Below are 19,162 nucleotides of genomic sequence, written 5' to 3'. Positions count from 1 at the left end.
TAACAAGCTTCTTTCCTGTAGCTCGGTAAATCTGGTGGATTTCTGACAATCGCCACTAGAGGGTGATAATTTTCCCAGCCAAGAGAGCACAGGAACTAACTGCTGCAAAGCCCACACAAAACTGCTAATACACTGATTATCCATTGATTAAAAAGTCAGAATGAGCTACTAATAGAAGAGGTAGGTGCCCTATATTCTTCTCTACACAGAGTTCAGCTACCCTTCACGGGTATGTGATTGTATTTTGACTGAAATTCAAATTAAGGGGATAGAGTACTCAGGCGAAGTGTCACTGCTCACAATACAACACCCTCACACACTGATACTTTCCCAATTTAAAGCTGTATACTCCCTTTCCTACCCTGGAAGTCTCACAGGAGGAAGGGGAACTCAGCCTGTTTTTAAAGAGGCAAAACAGGCTTTTTATTTACATGGGCTTTGCTCATGTACAGAGCTTGCAATATATCAATGCCCGGGTCACCACCTCCTTTTAAAAATACACCCCAAATGCTGCAACAAAACCGACTTTCCTGATGCTCAGCTTTTAAGAATAATCGATAAACAGAAACCCAGAAATACTTGCAAAGCAATTACGGAGACAAGTACGTTTCGAAGCACCTAAAGAACATCTTATGCCTCAAACCAGGGAAGCTTGAAAGCTTTTCAATTCCACATTCCAGGTCACGATTGCCATTAACCAGCAGCACTGCTGGAATTAGAGGTCATTGTATTTTGCTGACTTACCAGAACTAACAGCAGAAGCCCAACAGATGCATCAAAGCATCACAAGTACTTTGGTTCTCTATCCACTACTCCTACTTGTCTGGCCCTCTGTTAGGTTAGGGGCAGTATTTCCAGCCTTCATTTCCTCCTTGCTGGTGCAGCTGTTTGCCTCAACCATATCTTACCTTTTCTTCAGCAGCTGACATCAGATGGTACCTTGCCCGCTTCCAGGTTTATGGAAGCATGTTCCAACCGAATTGAGAATCTCCCTACTCACACAAACAAAGCGCATTGCTAGAGCAGACGATCAGCAAGCTCTCTTACCAGAAGCTTGCATTTATTGGGTAAGAGCTGTCATTCAGAAAACTGGGGTGTAGAACTACCACTTCTGCTGTTATTCCATACTCAATTCAAAAAGATGATTCAGAAGATGGGCTCTAGCTGTGTTAGACACTTCACGTAGCAATCAACAGGTTTTTTTTTTTACAGGATAATTCAGCATCCTCTGGAAACCTGTCTAGGCATGGACCTGTGCATCCACTCACATGCACATTTTTACAAGTAAAGCCAAACTTCCATTATCCACTGCCTGCCTCTATCTGACCAAAACATGCAGTGATAAAAATACGTTCATCCTGAATTCCTGCCCATAAGTAGAAACAAATACTGAATTAGAGGCTCCTTTGTGCTATTTTCAAGTTCTCTGCTCCATCTCAGCTAGACTGAGAACCTAAGATACTCATCTGCACCTCTGTTTACAGCATTTCAAAAAAGTATGATTTCAAAAACATTTTTTTTAACCAAAGAAGCTAAAGCCACGTGGTTATCAAAAGGGGACAGTCCTCTAATTACTATCTAGTACCTTGAAGCAACACAGCAGATTCCCAAATGCAATAGGAATCCACCTGGGTTTAAGTATACTTGTCAGCAGCAGCACAACTTCATTACATTTTAATTTCAAGAGAATGAGCAACTGGGTTAATAAAAGAAGTCTCCTACAGTAGCAGATGCTTAAAATTCAATTTTTGGCTTATCCACTATAGACAGAGGGGCTCTCTTATGAGCAGGAACGTGCATCACTCTGGCCAGTTAAGAGGCTGGAACGGCCAGCTAAGGCTTCTAAGGAAGCAGCAGCAGAGGAATCCCTCTCTGCAGAGGAACTGATGCCTCAGTGCTGTCCTTTCAGCCCGAAGGCACCTTGAAACACGTGCACACAGTCCTGCTACTGACCTCTGCTCAGGCAGCGCACACATCTCTGCGTAGTACTTGATCTTTGGTTCTGTTCCACTTGTCCGAAGGGTGGCAACACAACCATTTTGAAATGTAAAAGTGATCATCTGACTGCTTTTACTCACCGGCAGCACCTACACAAACAACAAAACTGTATTACTTCGGGTGCATTTAACTTTCAACCTCTTCAAACACAGAACCTCTCCTGCAAAAATACTTTGTAACTCACCGATTTCTTATTCGGCTGGCTGCTATCATAGCCAGTGGTAATATCTCGCACGTGTAATATATTGTAAATACCACAAAACTTTGGGTAAGACTGAGGGGCATCAAAGTTCCGAAGCTTCTCAAATATCCTTTTGATAGTAGGAGGATCATAGCACAAGAAATAGGAAGTCTTTGATATGTGATATCCATACCTACAAGAAGATGATTTTTTTCAGTTAAAAGATTCAGAAGTTGCCTGCACGTTTGGTATCTAAGGTCAGTCCCTGTTTGGAAAAACAACAGAAAAAGAATTCAGCTCTCACAGCTGTGGGAACACAGATATTTATAGGGAAATATTTGGCCTCTGAAGCAGATTTTTTGCATTACTCAAAACATCTCAAGGTATTTTTAAATTCCAGTACAGATTTCAGTTACAAAGAAATAAAAGCCAACGGTTTAGAACAGAACTGTGGGTCCCTTTCAACTGAACTAAGAACATCAAGTCCAAGTGCCTGACCACTTCAGGGCTAACCATAAGTTAGAGCATACTATGAAGGGCATTATCCAAATCATCCTCTTGAACAATGACGAGCATGGTGCATCAACCACCTCACCAGGAAGCCCATTCCACTGTTTGAGCACCACCACAGTAAAGAATTTTTTCCTAGTGTCCAGTCTGAACCTCCCCTCACGCCACTATGTCCAAAATAGCGGGATAAAACATATTAATGAAAAACACAACTTACGTTTCATATACCTCAATGAGTTTCTGTGCCAGTGACAGGTTCTTGCTTTCCAGGTAGGTTGCCATTTCAGCTATCACCACAGCTGCACTTACACCGTCTTTATCCAACACTGACGTGCCACACATGAAGCCTAGAAACAAAAACCTGATTGTGGAAAACTAAGTTGACATACTATTATACTGATTTATTCAGTGAAATTTTAACCCTGTTTCACATAAATGAATATTGGCCAATATATGTAAGCTTTTTATTACTGCATGTTGTTGCCCTCCTCCAAGAAATCTAGTTAACTTAGGGTTAAAGGAATAGAAAGATACATACTATAATCAATTGAATCCGGACTGGTAACATCTGTTGTCTGAGGGGATCTCTCAGAGCAGAGTGCTAAACATATCAATTTCCTTGTTCTGTGCAAGCACAGCAATATTGCAAACAGTCTTGCCAGTAATGTGAATCAAAGGAATCCCTATTGATACAGATTTGGTAACCTAAAAAACAGTGCTCCACAGTAGTGCCAGTCGGCCTTCTTTCCAAAGGGATTCATGAGCAAGATCTTAACTCCTTGTTGTTAAAAGCTTCTGGAGTTTTATGACTATTAGAGGAAACCGATACAGGATACACGCTCTCTTCAGGAAAGGCTTCCTTTTTAAATGACTTACTGTATGTGAATATGCTATCCTAAAAAGCTGCCATTCGTCCTAAGAAGCGGAGAATCCCTACAGCGGAAACGTTCACGGTGCAGTTCTGTACTGACGAGTGGTGTCAGCAAGCTTACCAAGGAAAATAGAGCAAGGCGAGGTCAGCAGGAATATTCACACAGCTCCATAAGGCAGCTAACGCCATTACTGCCCACGGCTAGATTTCCTACAGGCTGTTTCTGAAGTAGGAAATAAATTAACCTTGGCTAAAATGCTATGAAGCAGCAGCAGTTTGGCTCTTGGGACCTTCATTAGAACAGGTTTGCGTCAGGGAACTGCACAAGAACAGTAATCAGGACCAGAGATCTGATGGGATCATAAGTATTTAACAGCATTTACTATGATAGTTGTCAAGTTGATCTGATGAGAGCAAAATACCAATACTAGCAACAAGAAGAATAGACAACAAGCAGTACTTGTGTGTTTGTTTTCACAAACAAAACCACTCCTTCTTAGTTACATTTCTGCAGCACAGTCCTTGACGTTTTAGAGTGATAGTCATACACATACCGATAGACTCTTCAAAGGCAAAGAGAACTTCTTTTCCATTATCTAGGAGATCTTTTACTCTACTTCCAATCCACTTAAAACCAGGGAGTGTTTCCTGAAACAGAGGGGAAAAAAAGATTGCACTGCGTACAAACTCTCTACTTCGTTTCAAGTCAAACAAGAAAGTGTAACCACTGGTCCCTTCACCTCCAAGATACTCCCTTGAATTGCAATTCTGCGTGTCAGACTTGGAAGTTCAGAGAAGTGGGGAAAAAAAGTGGATGCATTCAGAATTTTAGGGTCAACGGGAAAGTCTGCTGAGTCAATATGCTAAAGCTAAAGGACATTTTTCCTGCTTTCATGAAATAGTTTTCCTGAATTTAAACCTCATTAACTGATCAACAGAATATGGACAGGAAACAAGTCAGACCTTCCATCTAGCTTATGAATCTAAGGCAAAGTGACACCAGATAGCATTATTTCACTAGTAAATACTCAACTGGGATCTGAATACTAAGTCAAGGAATAAGCGTGCTTAAGAGACTGCGGTTACCTCTGAGATCTGATAAGTGCTACAGGAAGGAAGATCTTATAATATGAGACAACCACGTAAAGGAAAATTTAGAGCAGTCTGGGGGTAGTGGAAGGGAAAAGCACCTATGTTCCTCAAATCAAGCAAAAGCAGTGAAAATTTTAGAAACTGATCTCAAAGAAAAGGGAAGTACATAGAAAGGAAGCTCTCAGAGGACATCAAGGGGTTCTGTAAATTCCCAGCTGTTTTCCAGACAAATCTGTTCCTTGCTAGAAAAGTAGTATGAACATTATTTAGTGAGATAATGAAATCCTCTTCAAGGCAGTGATACTCATCCAGATTAATCGTATTTGGAAAGTCAAACAAAATAGCTTCCAGCATTGCTACCGTTTTTAATTCCTCATTGTTTGGCAAAACATTTTTTCCTAACAGGTTTAATTTCAACAAGTGTATTAAATAAGACCTGAATCTTAGTATGTTTGTGCTAAGCTTTAGAGTATTTGCATCTCTTGTGGCTAACATCCAACAGCCTCAGTAATCAGAACAAGTACTTACTTTGAATGCAAGAACTAAAATAATAACTGTCATTCAGCAGGAGCAGCCCTCATCTTTTTTTAGCTTGTGTCAGGAGTAGTGCGGCCAGCAGGAGCAGGGAGGTGCTCGTCCCCCTGGGCTCTGCTCTGGTGAGGCCGCACCTCGAGTGCCGGGTTCAGCTTTGGGCCCCTCGCTACCAGAAGGACATCGAGGCCCTGGAGCGTGTCCAGAGAAGGGCTCCGAAGCTGGGGAAGGGCCTGGGACACAAGTCCTGTGAGGAGCGGCTGAGGGACCTGGGGGGGTTTGGGCTGGAGAAGAGGAGGCTCAGGGCAGACCTTATTGCTCTCTGCAACTGCCTGAAAGGAAGGGGTGGGGAGCTGGGGGTCGGCCTCTGCTCACAGGTAACCAGTGATAGGACCAGAGGGAATGGCCTCAAGTTGTGCCAGGGGAGGTTCGGGTTGGAAATGAGGAGACATTTCTTCTCAGCAAGAGCGGTCAGGCGTTGGGACGGGTTGCCCAGGGAGGTGGTGGAGTCCCCGTCCCTGGGGGTGTCCAAGGAAAGGTTGGACGTGGTGCTTGGGGACATGGTTTGGTGGGGGACATTGGTGGTAGGGGGGTGGTTGGGCCAGGTGGTCCTGGAGGGCTTTTCCAACCCTAATGATTCTGGGATTCTATGAATCAGTGCAAGGTGATTAGGTCTGGATAGGTCCAGATGTATAGGACAAGAGCCAAGAGAAAAAAACATTTCATTATATGTAATTAAAGTTTTGTGTTGCCTGTTACAGCCTACGTGCAGATTAGCAGAAGTTGATACCATCGCCTGCATTCACGGTAAGGGGCATTGAGAAACAAGCTGCAGATGCTAGTCTACCTGATACTGAAATCAGACTTGTCTAGGTAAAAACATTCTCTGCATATTGGGATGCATAAACACTCCCAGCCAAGAGGCTGGAAGTTATTTTTCTATTTTTCATTTCATAATACTGAAAGTGAAAGGTGAGAGAGAGTACAGCAATCAGATTTTACTCTGCAAGATGGCATCAGTAAAACCCACACGTACTTCAAAGTGAAATCCTTCTTTAAGTGCAATTGCCCTCAAAATTTTTGAGGAAACTGTGGTCGCTAACATGTAAACATTCTTCACATCAGCATCTTTGGAGCAGTTTTCCTTCCAGCATGAGAACATCCACCACCCAAACAAAGCTGCTAGCTCGTTGCCAGTGAACACCTTCCAGCAGCCACTGCAAACAGAACAGAAAATAGAAAAGAAGTGTTGTTTCAAGTTTCCTAGGAGCATGCACTCCGGGGAAGATGTTTTCTGCAGTCACTGGATCGACCAGAATCTGAGCGCACTACTGACGAGCTGCTCTACACAAAGCCACCGTACTGAACAGGACTCCACATATATCACATCTCAATGATTTACAAGCACAGTACATTCTATTTTGCAAGCAAAAGATATCAATTAAGTTTCCTTACTGTCAACTTGAAAACACCGTATAATTTATTGGATGGAAGTATAGCAATCTATACAGTCTATGCACTGCAGTCAGGCAATGCCTGCACAGCTGTGCACTACAGACAGTTACTACTTACACAATTGTTGGCATTTTGGCCTGTTAGTGGAAGAAAAATAATTTATATTCAATATAAAGAAGCCAGGAAAAAAAACAGACAGTTAACTGTCCCAAGGTAACATTTATTCGCCTACTAGAAACAAAAAAGCAGAAACTACTTTTTCCAGTTTGGATTCTATCTTTAGCAACTACTCAACTTTTCACTTAAGTTTTACTTGGCCTTTCCGCTGTAACACTAGTATTTCATCTAATTTTTTTTCTGTATTAACCGATTTTATTTAAAATACATTACTGGAGGTAGAGTTCTACTAAAACATGAAGCTAGCATGAAAAATACCCACATAGCTAACACACAACTGGAAAGGGTGGGTTTAAGGTATGTGTCTACCACATTGGGTCATTCTGCAACGTTCACTACCTCATTAAGAGAAATAAGAGGTCCCATTACTTACTTCTCCTGCTGTTCTGCCACTGCTAGTCTATCTGCATCTGGGTCGGTGGCCACTACTACTTTAGCACTTTCTTTCTCTGCAAGCCTCAGTGACAACTCCTAGTGGGAGAAAGGTGGGGGGCAGGAAATGAAATAAATGCAGTCTTAGTTAAGTTACACATAACACACAAGAAAGAAAATCATACAGATTGCCCAGTGCGTAAACACAGCTGAAAGCCAGGTACTCCCTGTTCCTTCCCCAATTCGTTTTTCATCTAAATGAAAGAAAATCCCCAGAAATACATCAATATGATGAAGCAGAAACTGATATACCAGCACAGATTCTCCTTCTTCAGGATTTGGGCATTTGACAGTAGAGAAGTCTGGATCTGGATCTTTTTGTTCAGGTACTGGAATGGGGGGTTGAAAGCCAAAGGCCTTAAAAGCCAATTGCACGTAGTCATGTCCAACTCCATGAAACGAGGTATGAACAAACTTCAAATTTGTTTGCATGTTTAGTTCCCTAGTACGGAAAAACGAAATTCAGTAAGATTGCAGTTATTTTACAAGACCACTTTCATGTCAGAAAGCAAGAACAAAAGAAAATACAATTACACTTTATCTTATTCCACTGATTCCTGTATTAATTTTAAAGACAGTAAAAAGTGCCCATTTGGACTTTCTCTAAAAATTGCTGGTTCAAAGCTCCCCCCCTCCTGGAAAGTTAGATATTTACCTACTGCTGAGTTGGGCTGAGTTGGCTGAAAATCTCCTAGCTGAACCATTCGTTTCTACATCAAACACGAACCCTTCCACCATCCTGAAGATCTTACTCCAGCTCTACTTCACCGAGGTTACTCATCCTCCTCCTTTTACTCATCTTCTGTCCCACCTAACCTTTAAACTTAATCACCTTATTCCATTTCACACACGTACACTTCTTTACTCTGAATTACTGTGTTTTCTTCAGCATTCTTTGAGCATGAAATAAAATGGCTCACATGAGAGTGTATTACTGTAGCCTAGTGTTCAAAGGCAGTGACCGGACTCGTGTCTGAAGCTAGCTGCTTTACATAATTCTGTTCTAACCATGATCACCTAATTTAGTGACATATTGTAGAAGGGACTGGGTGAGACACAAATGCAGAGATAACAAAATTCTTTCCATCATGAAAAGCGCAGGACAGTGGCCTCAAGCAGGCAGTGATGTCTGTGGCAGAGTGCAACACCCAATTTCTGTGAACCATAAAGGCAGAAATCAAGCTGCTAATCTACAACAATAACAATTGCTACTTCCAAGTCCAAAACCATTAAAATTTTGGAAGACAGTCCATGCCCTACACATCTCTCCAGTAAAAAATGTTTACGCATGGCAGCGGCCCATGCTGTATCATTAAGTATGAGTCGTACCTGTCAGCGCTCAATTTTCCACATGGTAATCCAGAGCTTCCTTAAAAACATAATTTAAGTATATTTTATTCTTATACAATACCTATGATAACAGATCTTTTTCAGATCTTCCATGTAACAGTCACAAATTTTCTTCAGAGGATCCTGTCTAAGAGGACTGGTATCCACTAGATTGTCATTCCAAGAGCCGTTCCATGGTTCTACGCACTCTTCTATACATTTTATAATTTCCTTATCATGAGGAGACGTGATCTGTGCTCCATTTTCCCAATAAACCTGGTACGAGTTTAAAGAAAACAAGACAGTTTATTTACAAATATTATTAACTTCGTAAGTTCTCTTATCTATAGCATTCCACATATTTTATGCGTCTTGAAATCACGGATAAAAGCGTAGAATCAGACTCATCCAATTCTCAAGTCATTTTGGATCACACAGTTTATGACCGCATTTATGTAACGATCGTTTCTAAGCAAATGACCTATTTTCCAAAGAAGTTATTCAGCTATTATGACTGAAATCTTCACGATGTGGAAAAACAGAACTGGGAAGCCTACATTTAACACTGTTGTACTGAGTGGAACAGAAAACCAAATGTTATCTTCTGCATAGTCTGGCATTCCTTTTGAAAAAACAGCTTGTTTTCAAACTAAAAACAGATAAGCACTGTGTCAAGGTACTTCTTCCCATAACTGAGCAACTGTAATCTTTCCAGCTGGAAACACTATCAAACCATGAATTAAAAGAAAGGCTCTGTCAAAGAATTGTATAGATGACTGTTTTCCTGTAGTTTTTCCAACATCACATGGTTGGATTCACTGTGTAGACTTTCTATTCAGACCAATCTGTCTCTCTTCTTGTTCACTGGCTTTCATGAAGCCCATAGGTACTCAGCATCTCCAAAACTGTTTTATCAAGTTTGGTTAAAAACTGCCCAAAACCTTCAGAAGTTGCTTGAATTGACAGGAGAAACATGGGAAGAAAAAAATTGTGACAGACTAGAAAAAACACTGCTGAAAAATAAAATACTTCGTATCAGAAGACAGCAACATAATAGCTTCTTGATATACTAACCACTCAGAAAAGCAGTGAGACTTATTTTCTTATTCACCGGCAGAACTAAGCACAAGTAAAGGCTGAGTTTTGCAGCTTGTTCCGCAGAAGACAAGTGCAGTACAGTCACCTCCGAGAGTTCTCTGCGCACAGTAACACTGGTTTTGCTATCGTTGTCATTACTCACTGAGCGGCTACTGAGCTCCCAGAAGGCTAATCCTAAAGTTTAGATTCTTATGAAGTTAAGAAAGGAAATAACGTGTTGCAATACTGTATAAGCCGAATTTCTATTATGATTGTTATGCTGTTCTAAGCTTTCAAAATGAAGCCATCTGTCTCAGTGCCCAGTAAAACAATCTTGCAGGGAGCACAAACTAGTACAGCGTTATTAATTAATCAAATATTAAACTGTCCCCAACTTCAGCATAGTTACCTACTGCATTAACTACTTCACCTAAGTTCTAGCTCAGTTTTAAGTTCATTTTTAAACCTGAAAGGGGGACTGATAACAAGCTGTTCAGGCATTCCCTCAGCTGCTGACTTGACTCTACACAATGCCACAACGCACCTGTGCTCAAGACACGTAAGCAGTGTGGTCTTTGGCTCTAGTCTCAGAAGAAAATGCACAGAATTCGGAAGAGTAGAGAAGGATGAGTTACTTGAAATTGTTTTGCCTTTTAATGCACAAGTACACGTGCTTCAGAAGAAACCCGAATGCCTCCCAGTGCACCTAAGGCACACAGGTACTACTGGAAAGCAGCTAAGTGTGATGTGCTACGAACTTCAGGGTTAAGCCTTACCTTATATCCATTGTCCTCCTTACGGTTGTGGGATGCTGTGATCATCACACCAGCAACCGCTTTCAGCTGCTGAACAGCATAGGGCTGAAAAAGACAGCCAGAAATGTCGACTTACCCAAGAATTCTGCAGCTGGCACAAAAACATTGTAGTGTTAGGAGAGTTATGCAAAAGGATGCTACAGGAGAAACAGCTCCTCATGTTTCACCAGCTTATTTGAAAAGCATATAAACAAACGCTCACCATTCTGTTCTCTGTAGCTAGCAACAGAAAGAAAGATCGTTCAGAATATTTCTATGTTGTTGCACAACAATGTGATTCTATTTCCCAACTCCATAAACACAGTTGTTAACCGGCCAACTGAAGAAAGTCTACGCTTAGATTACATTAGTATTGCGAAAGAAAAGAAGTTTGAAATAGAATGAAGGAATTCACCAAAGAACTTGCTGAAAAACAAGTATTTGGAGCTAGAAACTAGATCGACAGCATCCACAGCAGACTAGAAGAGCTTGCAAAACAAAAAGATTTAGAACTCTGTAAGAAAAAGCTTCTCTGACTAGAACAGAAAGCTTCATTTTTTGAGATGTTAACAGTGAATGCAGTTCATTTCTTCTGTTCTAAGCGGTGGAAGTCTTGTTTTTAATCATCCAGTCCCTATGTATGTGTATATAGTCACATGCACACACAAATATTATGTTTGATCCCTAACCACGCTCGGATGTTTAAGCACAGAGTAAGAGAACAGCAGAATGCTTCACCTATAACAGCCTAGGGTGAGATGCGACTGCAACTATCTGCACTCAGAATTCAGCAACATTTCTTTTTTTTACAGTCTCCCTGAAGAGCCAAGTGTACCGAGCATCCTCTGTTTTTCCATTTAAGTGCTGGAATTTGAGAGGATAATTGCTAGTTCACGTTTTCAGTAAACTTAAATACTCCCTTAACTGCAGGGTTGTACAAAATGAAGGAGGTGACTCACCACAAAAGGCGTAGGGACGTATGTTGAGAAGAAGTATACAGGTACATCTTTAGCCAGCAGGACAGCTGCAGTGAGCTTTGCAAGCCTACCAACATAAAAATAAAATAGTCAGTCAACCCAAGTCCCCATGACAACCAACAGCTATAGGGCATTATTGTATTTTTCATTTCACTCGTTTCTATTTAAGAAACCCTCTACTGTTTGTCCTCTGCTTACACAAATAGTCGCATCCTACAGTTTGTACAATCAATGGCATACAGTTTTCAGGCTGTAGAATCCAAGAGAGCACTTTTATTTATTGCTTGAAGAGCGCTAGGCACTTTTGTCAACCATGTAAATAAAACAGTGATATCCCCTCCAAAAAAAATACAGAGCCTACTGGAGGAGTGACACTTTTCCTTAATTCAAGGATTGAACCATTGAACCAATCTCCCAAATGTCAGCAACAGCAAATTCTGAAGAAAAGAACTCAGTAACCCACACAGTAAAGCTGGTTTGCCAGCCTTGTTCAGCACTTTCAGGTTATGTCCATGAACTAGACCTGTTCCTAAAACGTAATTCTGCAAACCAGCATGCTCTTACTCAAGGAAGTCAGAAAGTAACCGAACCCGTGTTTTTACGCTTTGCCTTTATACTAAACTTTTCCTTTCAAAAAGCAGGGAAACTCATTCTCTTTCACGAAGCAGAGTTTGATATGAAGCAGTTCTTTTCGAGGCAGGTACACAGAGCTCAACAATTAACAATGGGAAGTCCTGCTCTGAGTCAAAACCAACGAGAGGTTAAATAACACATTTTCTTTGCTCACTTATTTTTTACAAACAAGCACTACCACTTGCTTCCTGATCTTCCCATGATGGGCATACTGTAAGCCTGTTTCAGGTACTCAGAATTCCACCGATAATAACCTGATACCATTTAAAAGTTTGAGAGCTAAACGTGTAGTTCAAGCCACTGAACTTTTGCTCCTGTAACACAATAACATCCATCAACTTAATTACAAGATACCATCGGAACTCCTGCCACCCCCCTCAACACTGGAACTGATGCAAAGAAAGGTGCGCTACTGCTCACATAGCGCCAGATGAGCACGTTGATTGGCTTGAAAACACCCTTTTGGGGAGGTTTAATTTGATTTTAGAATGATTGTAGCTACGAGACAGCTCAAGGGGACAAAGGAAACATAACTAAGAATTGATTTGCTCCTTTGACACATGAAACATTAAGGCTGTGCCGCCATCAAGTCCAAATTCCAAGCTCTGTGTGGCTGAAAAGGAACGTTTTCCTTCCACATTTTTAAATTGTGTACAATAGAGGCAAATTGGGTAGCAAGTCAATTGAAAACCCTAATGCCAATGTCATGTCTCCATGTCAGCCAGAAAGGTGTGGAGATGCAGGCTTCATGGGAATGGAAAAACTCGTAGAAGATGGCTGCTTCTTTGAAGAGTCACTAGTTTCTGTGCCCTGTTACACCAAGAACTTTTACATTCCTAGAATATTAAATGTGGACAGAAATAACTGTAATAGTTAAAACAATTAACCACAGTAACCACATGAACTACAATAACAAACTATAACTAAATAGTAATTAACTACAGCGTTGTTTTCTTTCATGAACCATGCCATTACATGCTTTGTTGCCCTGATGACAAGGGACTATGATTCCTTATTGAATTTAGAAGGCAGTTTTTATGCATCATCCCTCCCCTTTCCCTGCAAACAGCTCAATTGGACATCACTAGAAGTTTATATTTAATCATCCTGTGTAAGATAGACCCAGTGTGGAAACAGTGAGATCACAGAGCAGCAAAAGGGCAGCAAAACAGAGGGTTACAGCAGGCTGAAGACAGAACTCTTCTTCCCCAAACCAGTTTAAATCAGATGCGTAATGCAAGAGAGAGACAGTTTTAACAACAGCGCATTAACATTTAGTGACTTCAAGCCAGATGTTAGTACTCTGAATTTACCTTCACATTTAAATTTCTCTTCAGGCTTATCAACTTCTTTATGTCTGCCTAATGTTCTTGTGCATTTAGACCATAAATTCTTTGGTGAGGCGACTAGCCTGACATCCCACATGTGCACAGCAACTGGTATTACAAAGGCTTTAGTCCATGCCTCTCTTCCTTACTATTTACATGGGCTAGGGGAGGGGGAAGCGTGCACAGTTCACGACATTAAAACGTTCTGATAGAACGGAACGCATTCAAAGCCACAGTTTAATTTCTAGTCTTGCAAATGTAATCAATACTCATACTTCTTACTGCTGCAGTTGCTGGTCACCTGACCTCGTGTGTCATATCCAACAACAAAGCCTCTCTGCTTAAAGTCTGAAAAACTCCTCTCGAGATACTTGTAGATCCCCTGGAAAGAGAAGAGAGATGGGAAGAATTAGCTGTAGAGCAGCGTACACAAACATTAAAGATGGTCTTTCACATACGATGTACGTTGTCAGTAGTCGAAATGTGGCTCAGCGAAAACTGCAGTCACAAAAGCAACGCATTTCTCCCCCCTCAAAAAAAAAAGTGTTCACACAAAGAAAGCAATGAAACAGTTGTGGGTATAAAAGCAGTGCAGTAAGTGACCAAACCTCAGAAATAGCCAGTGAAATCCTCAAACAGCACACACTTTTCACTCTGTAGCATGCTCTTTTTTTTTTTTTGGAACCAAACTACCTTTTTAAAGACCCAATAGAAAAAAAAAAAATCCAGTTTTTGAAAATCCATCCACTCAGACAATACAAGGACAGCGTTAGTCAGCGCTTGCCTTTATCCTTCTGTTCACAATACAAGTCACGCATCTTTCAGCGCTGATTCTAGAGTGCATGTTCTAAAATCGCATTAAATGGATGTCTCATCCTTACCAACGATTTCAAAAGGAAGTTTTTGGCTTGTGACCTGTTCCACTAGGTTAAAGTCGCCCATTTATATGCAGATAGTGCAGCACAAATACAGGCTGTCTTGCCTCCTGTACATCACAGCAGAACATTTCCAATGGCAAGATAACAGAGAAGACCCCAGTGCGGGGAAAAGAACGGGGAATAGATGAAGGAAGGAAGTTTGTTTGTTTTAACCTGAGGGTGTTGAACATTTTTCAAGTTTTTAAAATTGGTGGTGAGGAGAAATATGCCCTGGAACATACACAGGAGGAAAACAAACAGCCTCTCAGCCCGCAGCTCCCCCTTTTCCAGAACCAGAAGGTATGGGTGCTCTCTGAATTAGTTCCAGCTTCACCTTCCATGGGACCTTCACATTCGTTCCCTTCCCACTTTGAATCTCCACCACAGAAACAAAGGAGGATATCCAAACCCTCTGTGAGCAGCAGTTTTAGACAAGAAGATGGAAGTACTGTTGTTGGCAAAAGTTTCATAGAATCATTAGGGTTGGAAAAGCCCTCCAGGATCACCTGGCCCAACCACCCCCCTACCACCACTGTCCCCCACCAAACCATGTCCCCAAGCACCACGTCCAACCTTGCCTCGAACACCCCCAGGGACGGGGACTCCCCCACCTCCCTGGGCAACCCGTCCCAACGCCTGACCGCTCTTGCTGAGAAGAAATGTCTCCTCATTTCCAACCCGAACCTCCCCTGGCACAACTTGAGGCCGTTCCCTCTGGTCCTATCACCGGTTATCGGCGAGAATTTCCGTGAGCTACAGCTCATTACAATCAGAGGGCAGCCTTCACTGAAACAAACACATTGCCGTGAGCGTGTCTTAGCCAAGCTTATCCTGACAGAGCTACCTCTTATTAGGACAAGCTCCCTCTCCATGGGGGAGAAAGGGGGGGGATGTCGAACTAGACTCAAATGGATTTTTCCCCACTACAAAGTGGGGTTCTTTGCTACGCCCTTACCTGGATCTGACTCATTCTCACCAAGGAGCAAGCGCTTGATGGGAAAGCCAGTCTGACTCCTACCTGGGAAACTCGGCTTGGCTGAAGTCTTTAAATAAAAGCATGAACGAACAGCCCTTTGCAGCAAGGAACACGGGTATCTCTTCAGAGAACCGTTTCAGCCACAGCTGCAGTGTTTCCATAGAGGGATTCACGGAGAGGGAGAAACACTTGGCTCAATTCTTGGCATGCTGCTGGAACCAGAAGCTGGCTGACGGCACGGTCGCCAGCTGAAGTCACCTTCACAGCAGGCCGACGCGTTGATACACAAACACGCGTATCAAACACGCTGCCCTGATAACTTCAGGAACTTTCACTCCCAGTTGTAAGCTGATACGAGACGGAGGAATGGGAAAAACTTGTTCACGACGTGAACAGACCGGGTAACATTTAAGGAGATGAATGGCACGTTTATTATCGAGATATCCTCATTCAGGGTAGCGGAATCTATCCTGGGGTCAGGGCACGCCGCAGGGTTTATTCTGAACCAGTTCCTCACGCACCAGGAAGTTGCGCAACGAAGCCAAGATTTACAAACGAAGCAGCAGCACATTAGACAAAGCGGTGCTGGTTAGGAACAGGAAACAAACAGGGCACGTAAACTTTTTCATCAAGATAAGCGCCGACAGAACAACTGCTACTTTTATGCGCATAGGAAAGCGTGATGCTACAAAGCACAAAGCACTGTTTACAAACGTAAAACCATCTCATAGTGTTTCTGTTTCATACTTACCCCCACAGCAGCTTTCCCTCTCCCTCCTGCACCCCCCGAACCTTCTCTCCTGGCAGTTCTAGGACCCCACGCATCAAATTTCTCCTTCCGAGTGACCAACACCACAGATCTCTCGGCTTTTTGAGTACACAGCAGCCTCTAATGCCAGCGCCCGTGCTTGTCTCCCCGTTGTACATCCCTCATTCCTCAAACGGAGAAGCTGATTTATTTTTATTGCAGAGCAAGGGCCTCTATTGATCTTTTAGGGGTTAGATCTTCTGCACTTTCTCCACTGTGCCTCAAGCCAGCTATTTCTGCCTGGGCATTTCTGGTAGCTACCGGTGCCACTGCAATCTAAACACCACCCCTCTCAGGGGTGAGGCAGAATTCTTCCTAGAACCTCTTCAACCAGCTTCATGTTTTGACAGAGATCAAAGATTTTTTTTTTATGTCTTATGTCTTTACATTTTTTCCATGAAGAAGTTTTACTTAAAATTAAGACACTAAATGACATGCAGTAATAAGAGCAAAATACTTTACACTTAGCCAAAGATCCTTCAGGGGAAATTTTGTATCGGCTGAGCTCTCCTACCAGACTTGTTACTGTCCAAATACCTTGCTAGAATTACAGCAAATAAATAAATGGGGGGGGAAAGATGGCAAGAAGTAGTGAATGCAGAGTCTGAACCCCAGGAATTTCACTTTTACCCTGTCCTGGACCTCCCCACTCTGCATTCAGCCCACACATTAGTGGCCACACAAACCTGCTGCTGCTCCTTCAGCATCTGGACAAGGCAGACTCCTGTGTCCTCCTCTTGGGACATTTGTGGCCTCCGGTTGCCAGCCCCACAACAAGTCCAACGTCACACCAAGAACCCCAACAGGGACACGAGGGCTTTATGGGCTCTCAGAGCAGGGAGTCCCCTTTGGCCACACATAGCTGCACCCTGGCACTGTCATTTACAAGTGAGCGCCCACCTCCCCGTACCTACCAGCACACCGTGGCTCCTTACCAGTTGTTATACTGGGCAGCCAGCTGTCCTGCTGGAAACTCTCCCTCTCTACCCAACTTCACACATTGTCTTCCACGTCTGATTCTCCCTTCTTCGGAGACAATTAGCAAGTCCAACACCTCTTGGGATAAGCCCTTTCTTTAACAAGTTTCCCAATTTAAAGAATTTCTGTCGCCTTTTTACCAGACTCAGGTTTGGATGGTGTCCTCACCTAACTTCTCCTGGGCTATCTGAATGGCCGCTGCTGCCAAATTAAAGACATCCGAGTCAACACCTTGCCATTACACAGCTGGTGATAATTAATAACTCATTAGCAAGCATCAGCATAGGAATGTATAACATTCCCTGTGGACCTGAAAAATTCTCTTTGGATGCACTGCAATATTACAAATGTTTCTCTAGCTACACGGTTTCAGGTGATTCCCTTTTATTAAGATGGGTCTAGTCTGCTTCCGCTGCCATGCTTTAAATAATCCCCTTGCTTGTCCAATTCTCTTGGACCAATTTCAGAAAAAGCGAGGGAAAAGTGATGGTACCAAGAACAGGACAGAAAAAATTTGGGGTTGATGATTCACGACATAGTAACCGCTTTATGAAGTCCACTATTTAAGCCTTTCAGCTCTTATATGTAGCTTTTCTTACACAGCAGGAGGAAACTCAGAACAATGATGCAAAGGTGACACTATTTTTGTCCCTGTTGAGGTCAGTGACAGTGAGTAATAAAAGCGATCGGTTCGAAAGGATGGTAACAACATTTGAGCAGGAAAACGTAGGCTTTATGCACAAGTTACGTACCAATGACCTTCAGAAGAGTCAAAAGAAACTCCTGGATATCTATGCCCTTTTGTAGCTGGCTGTTGATGATACCAATACAATCAAGTAAGTGAAGTCATGAATGAATTACACTGAGGTCTCCTTTGAACAGCCTGTAGCACGTAAGGACGGATTTAGAGAGAGAGGGCTGCCCGTTTCGGGTAAGGTTCAGCAAACCTCTGTTAATGCCAGTAGCTTCTGGAGCAAGACCACTGGAAGTACTCAGATGAACAGACTAAACATGATGCAACTTACTTCAGAAATAAGTTTTCATCTGATTCTCGGGATGTTTTTTTCTAACTCGATTCGTGGCTTTGATAAATAACCGAAAATGGAAGCTGAGCAGAGGGAGCAAGTGACTACTGGCCAGTTTCTTGACTTCAGAAAGGCGTAAGGCCCCTGAAATTGGACTCGCAAACAGACTCCCTGCTGACCAACACAAAACTTTCCACTTTCTGCCAACAATGTGCATCAGCCAGCCGATCGGAGCTCAGTCACGCTTTCACGAGGCTCAAAACACAAAGGCAGCATGCAATTCTCAGGCGCTTGGAGCATGACCGACTCCAAATTCAACACGCTGCACTGGCCAAGAAGTAAGGTGACTTTTATTAACTTCCTCTGCACTATTTAGGTGTTTACCCTGCTCCAAAAAAAAGGGGACTGTTTAAACAGCTTAACTAGTCTTACCATTTTCATCACTGACAACACATTACTAGGTTTTTAACTACTATTTTCTTCACCTCTTCAGCTCATTTCCACCATACAGCTCTGCTCACCCCATTACAGCACTTCCAGCTCACCACTTGGGCATACGGGAGGCCAGAATTGAAGGAAGCACCATCCTAAGCTGTGTCCCGTTTCGAGCTTAGAGACCTAAAGTGAGCTTTCTAAGCCTAAGATGAAACTGAAAAATGAAACTGAAAAGGAAAAACCATCAGACATAAGGTCAGGCTTTGAGCCCTAGAGATAAGCTCCAACATGCTGCTTCTGTGCTTTTAAAAGCCTGTATAAAAGCCTGTATGATGAGCCATTAGAATTGATTTCCCCACAAAAGTTCAGGCTCCAGCTGCACAAGTGGGACATCAGCAGTATGTGCAAGCGAGCCCCAGCTTTCCAAGCTTTAAGCGCTTTCACTTTGCCCTGAGCCAACAGACAAAGTGATTTCAGTCATGTCTGCCGCTGAGGGACGTGTCTGAGAATTAGCTTGCAAAGAGAGGACTATTTGAAAATGTTTGAGTACACAGTATTACAGCGGGAGAATTTAGGAACCCTCTGTAAATCAGGTAATAAGATACCTGTTATCCTACGGCTGAAGCACCATTTACAAA

At 42.5% G+C, this 19,162-nt stretch overlaps 1 protein-coding gene across 1 annotated transcript in view; it reads right to left on the bottom strand.

Annotated features, from left to right (window-relative positions):
* The window catches only part of PGM2L1 (phosphoglucomutase 2 like 1), a 37,188-nt gene that overhangs the window by 4,672 nt on the left and 13,354 nt on the right, over positions 1 to 19,162 (bottom strand). The window contains exons 3-13 of the mRNA XM_080574374.1: positions 13,661 to 13,767; positions 11,407 to 11,491; positions 10,430 to 10,513; positions 8,659 to 8,852; positions 7,500 to 7,689; positions 7,189 to 7,286; positions 6,220 to 6,400; positions 4,115 to 4,208; positions 2,907 to 3,036; positions 2,183 to 2,372; positions 1,954 to 2,087 (exon numbers count right to left, since the gene is read on the bottom strand). Of these exons, the coding sequence (XP_080430500.1) occupies positions 1,954 to 2,087; positions 2,183 to 2,372; positions 2,907 to 3,036; positions 4,115 to 4,208; positions 6,220 to 6,400; positions 7,189 to 7,286; positions 7,500 to 7,689; positions 8,659 to 8,852; positions 10,430 to 10,513; positions 11,407 to 11,491; positions 13,661 to 13,767 (1,487 nt within the window). The remainder of the gene's footprint in view (positions 1 to 1,953; positions 2,088 to 2,182; positions 2,373 to 2,906; positions 3,037 to 4,114; positions 4,209 to 6,219; positions 6,401 to 7,188; positions 7,287 to 7,499; positions 7,690 to 8,658; positions 8,853 to 10,429; positions 10,514 to 11,406; positions 11,492 to 13,660; positions 13,768 to 19,162) is intronic.

The sequence above is a fragment of the Anser brachyrhynchus genome, assembly GCF_964034855.1.
Source record: "Anser brachyrhynchus genome assembly, chromosome: 1".
NCBI classification, from domain to species: Eukaryota; Metazoa; Chordata; class Aves; order Anseriformes; family Anatidae; genus Anser; species Anser brachyrhynchus.
This window is presented reverse-complemented; position numbering and strand designations above follow the sequence as displayed.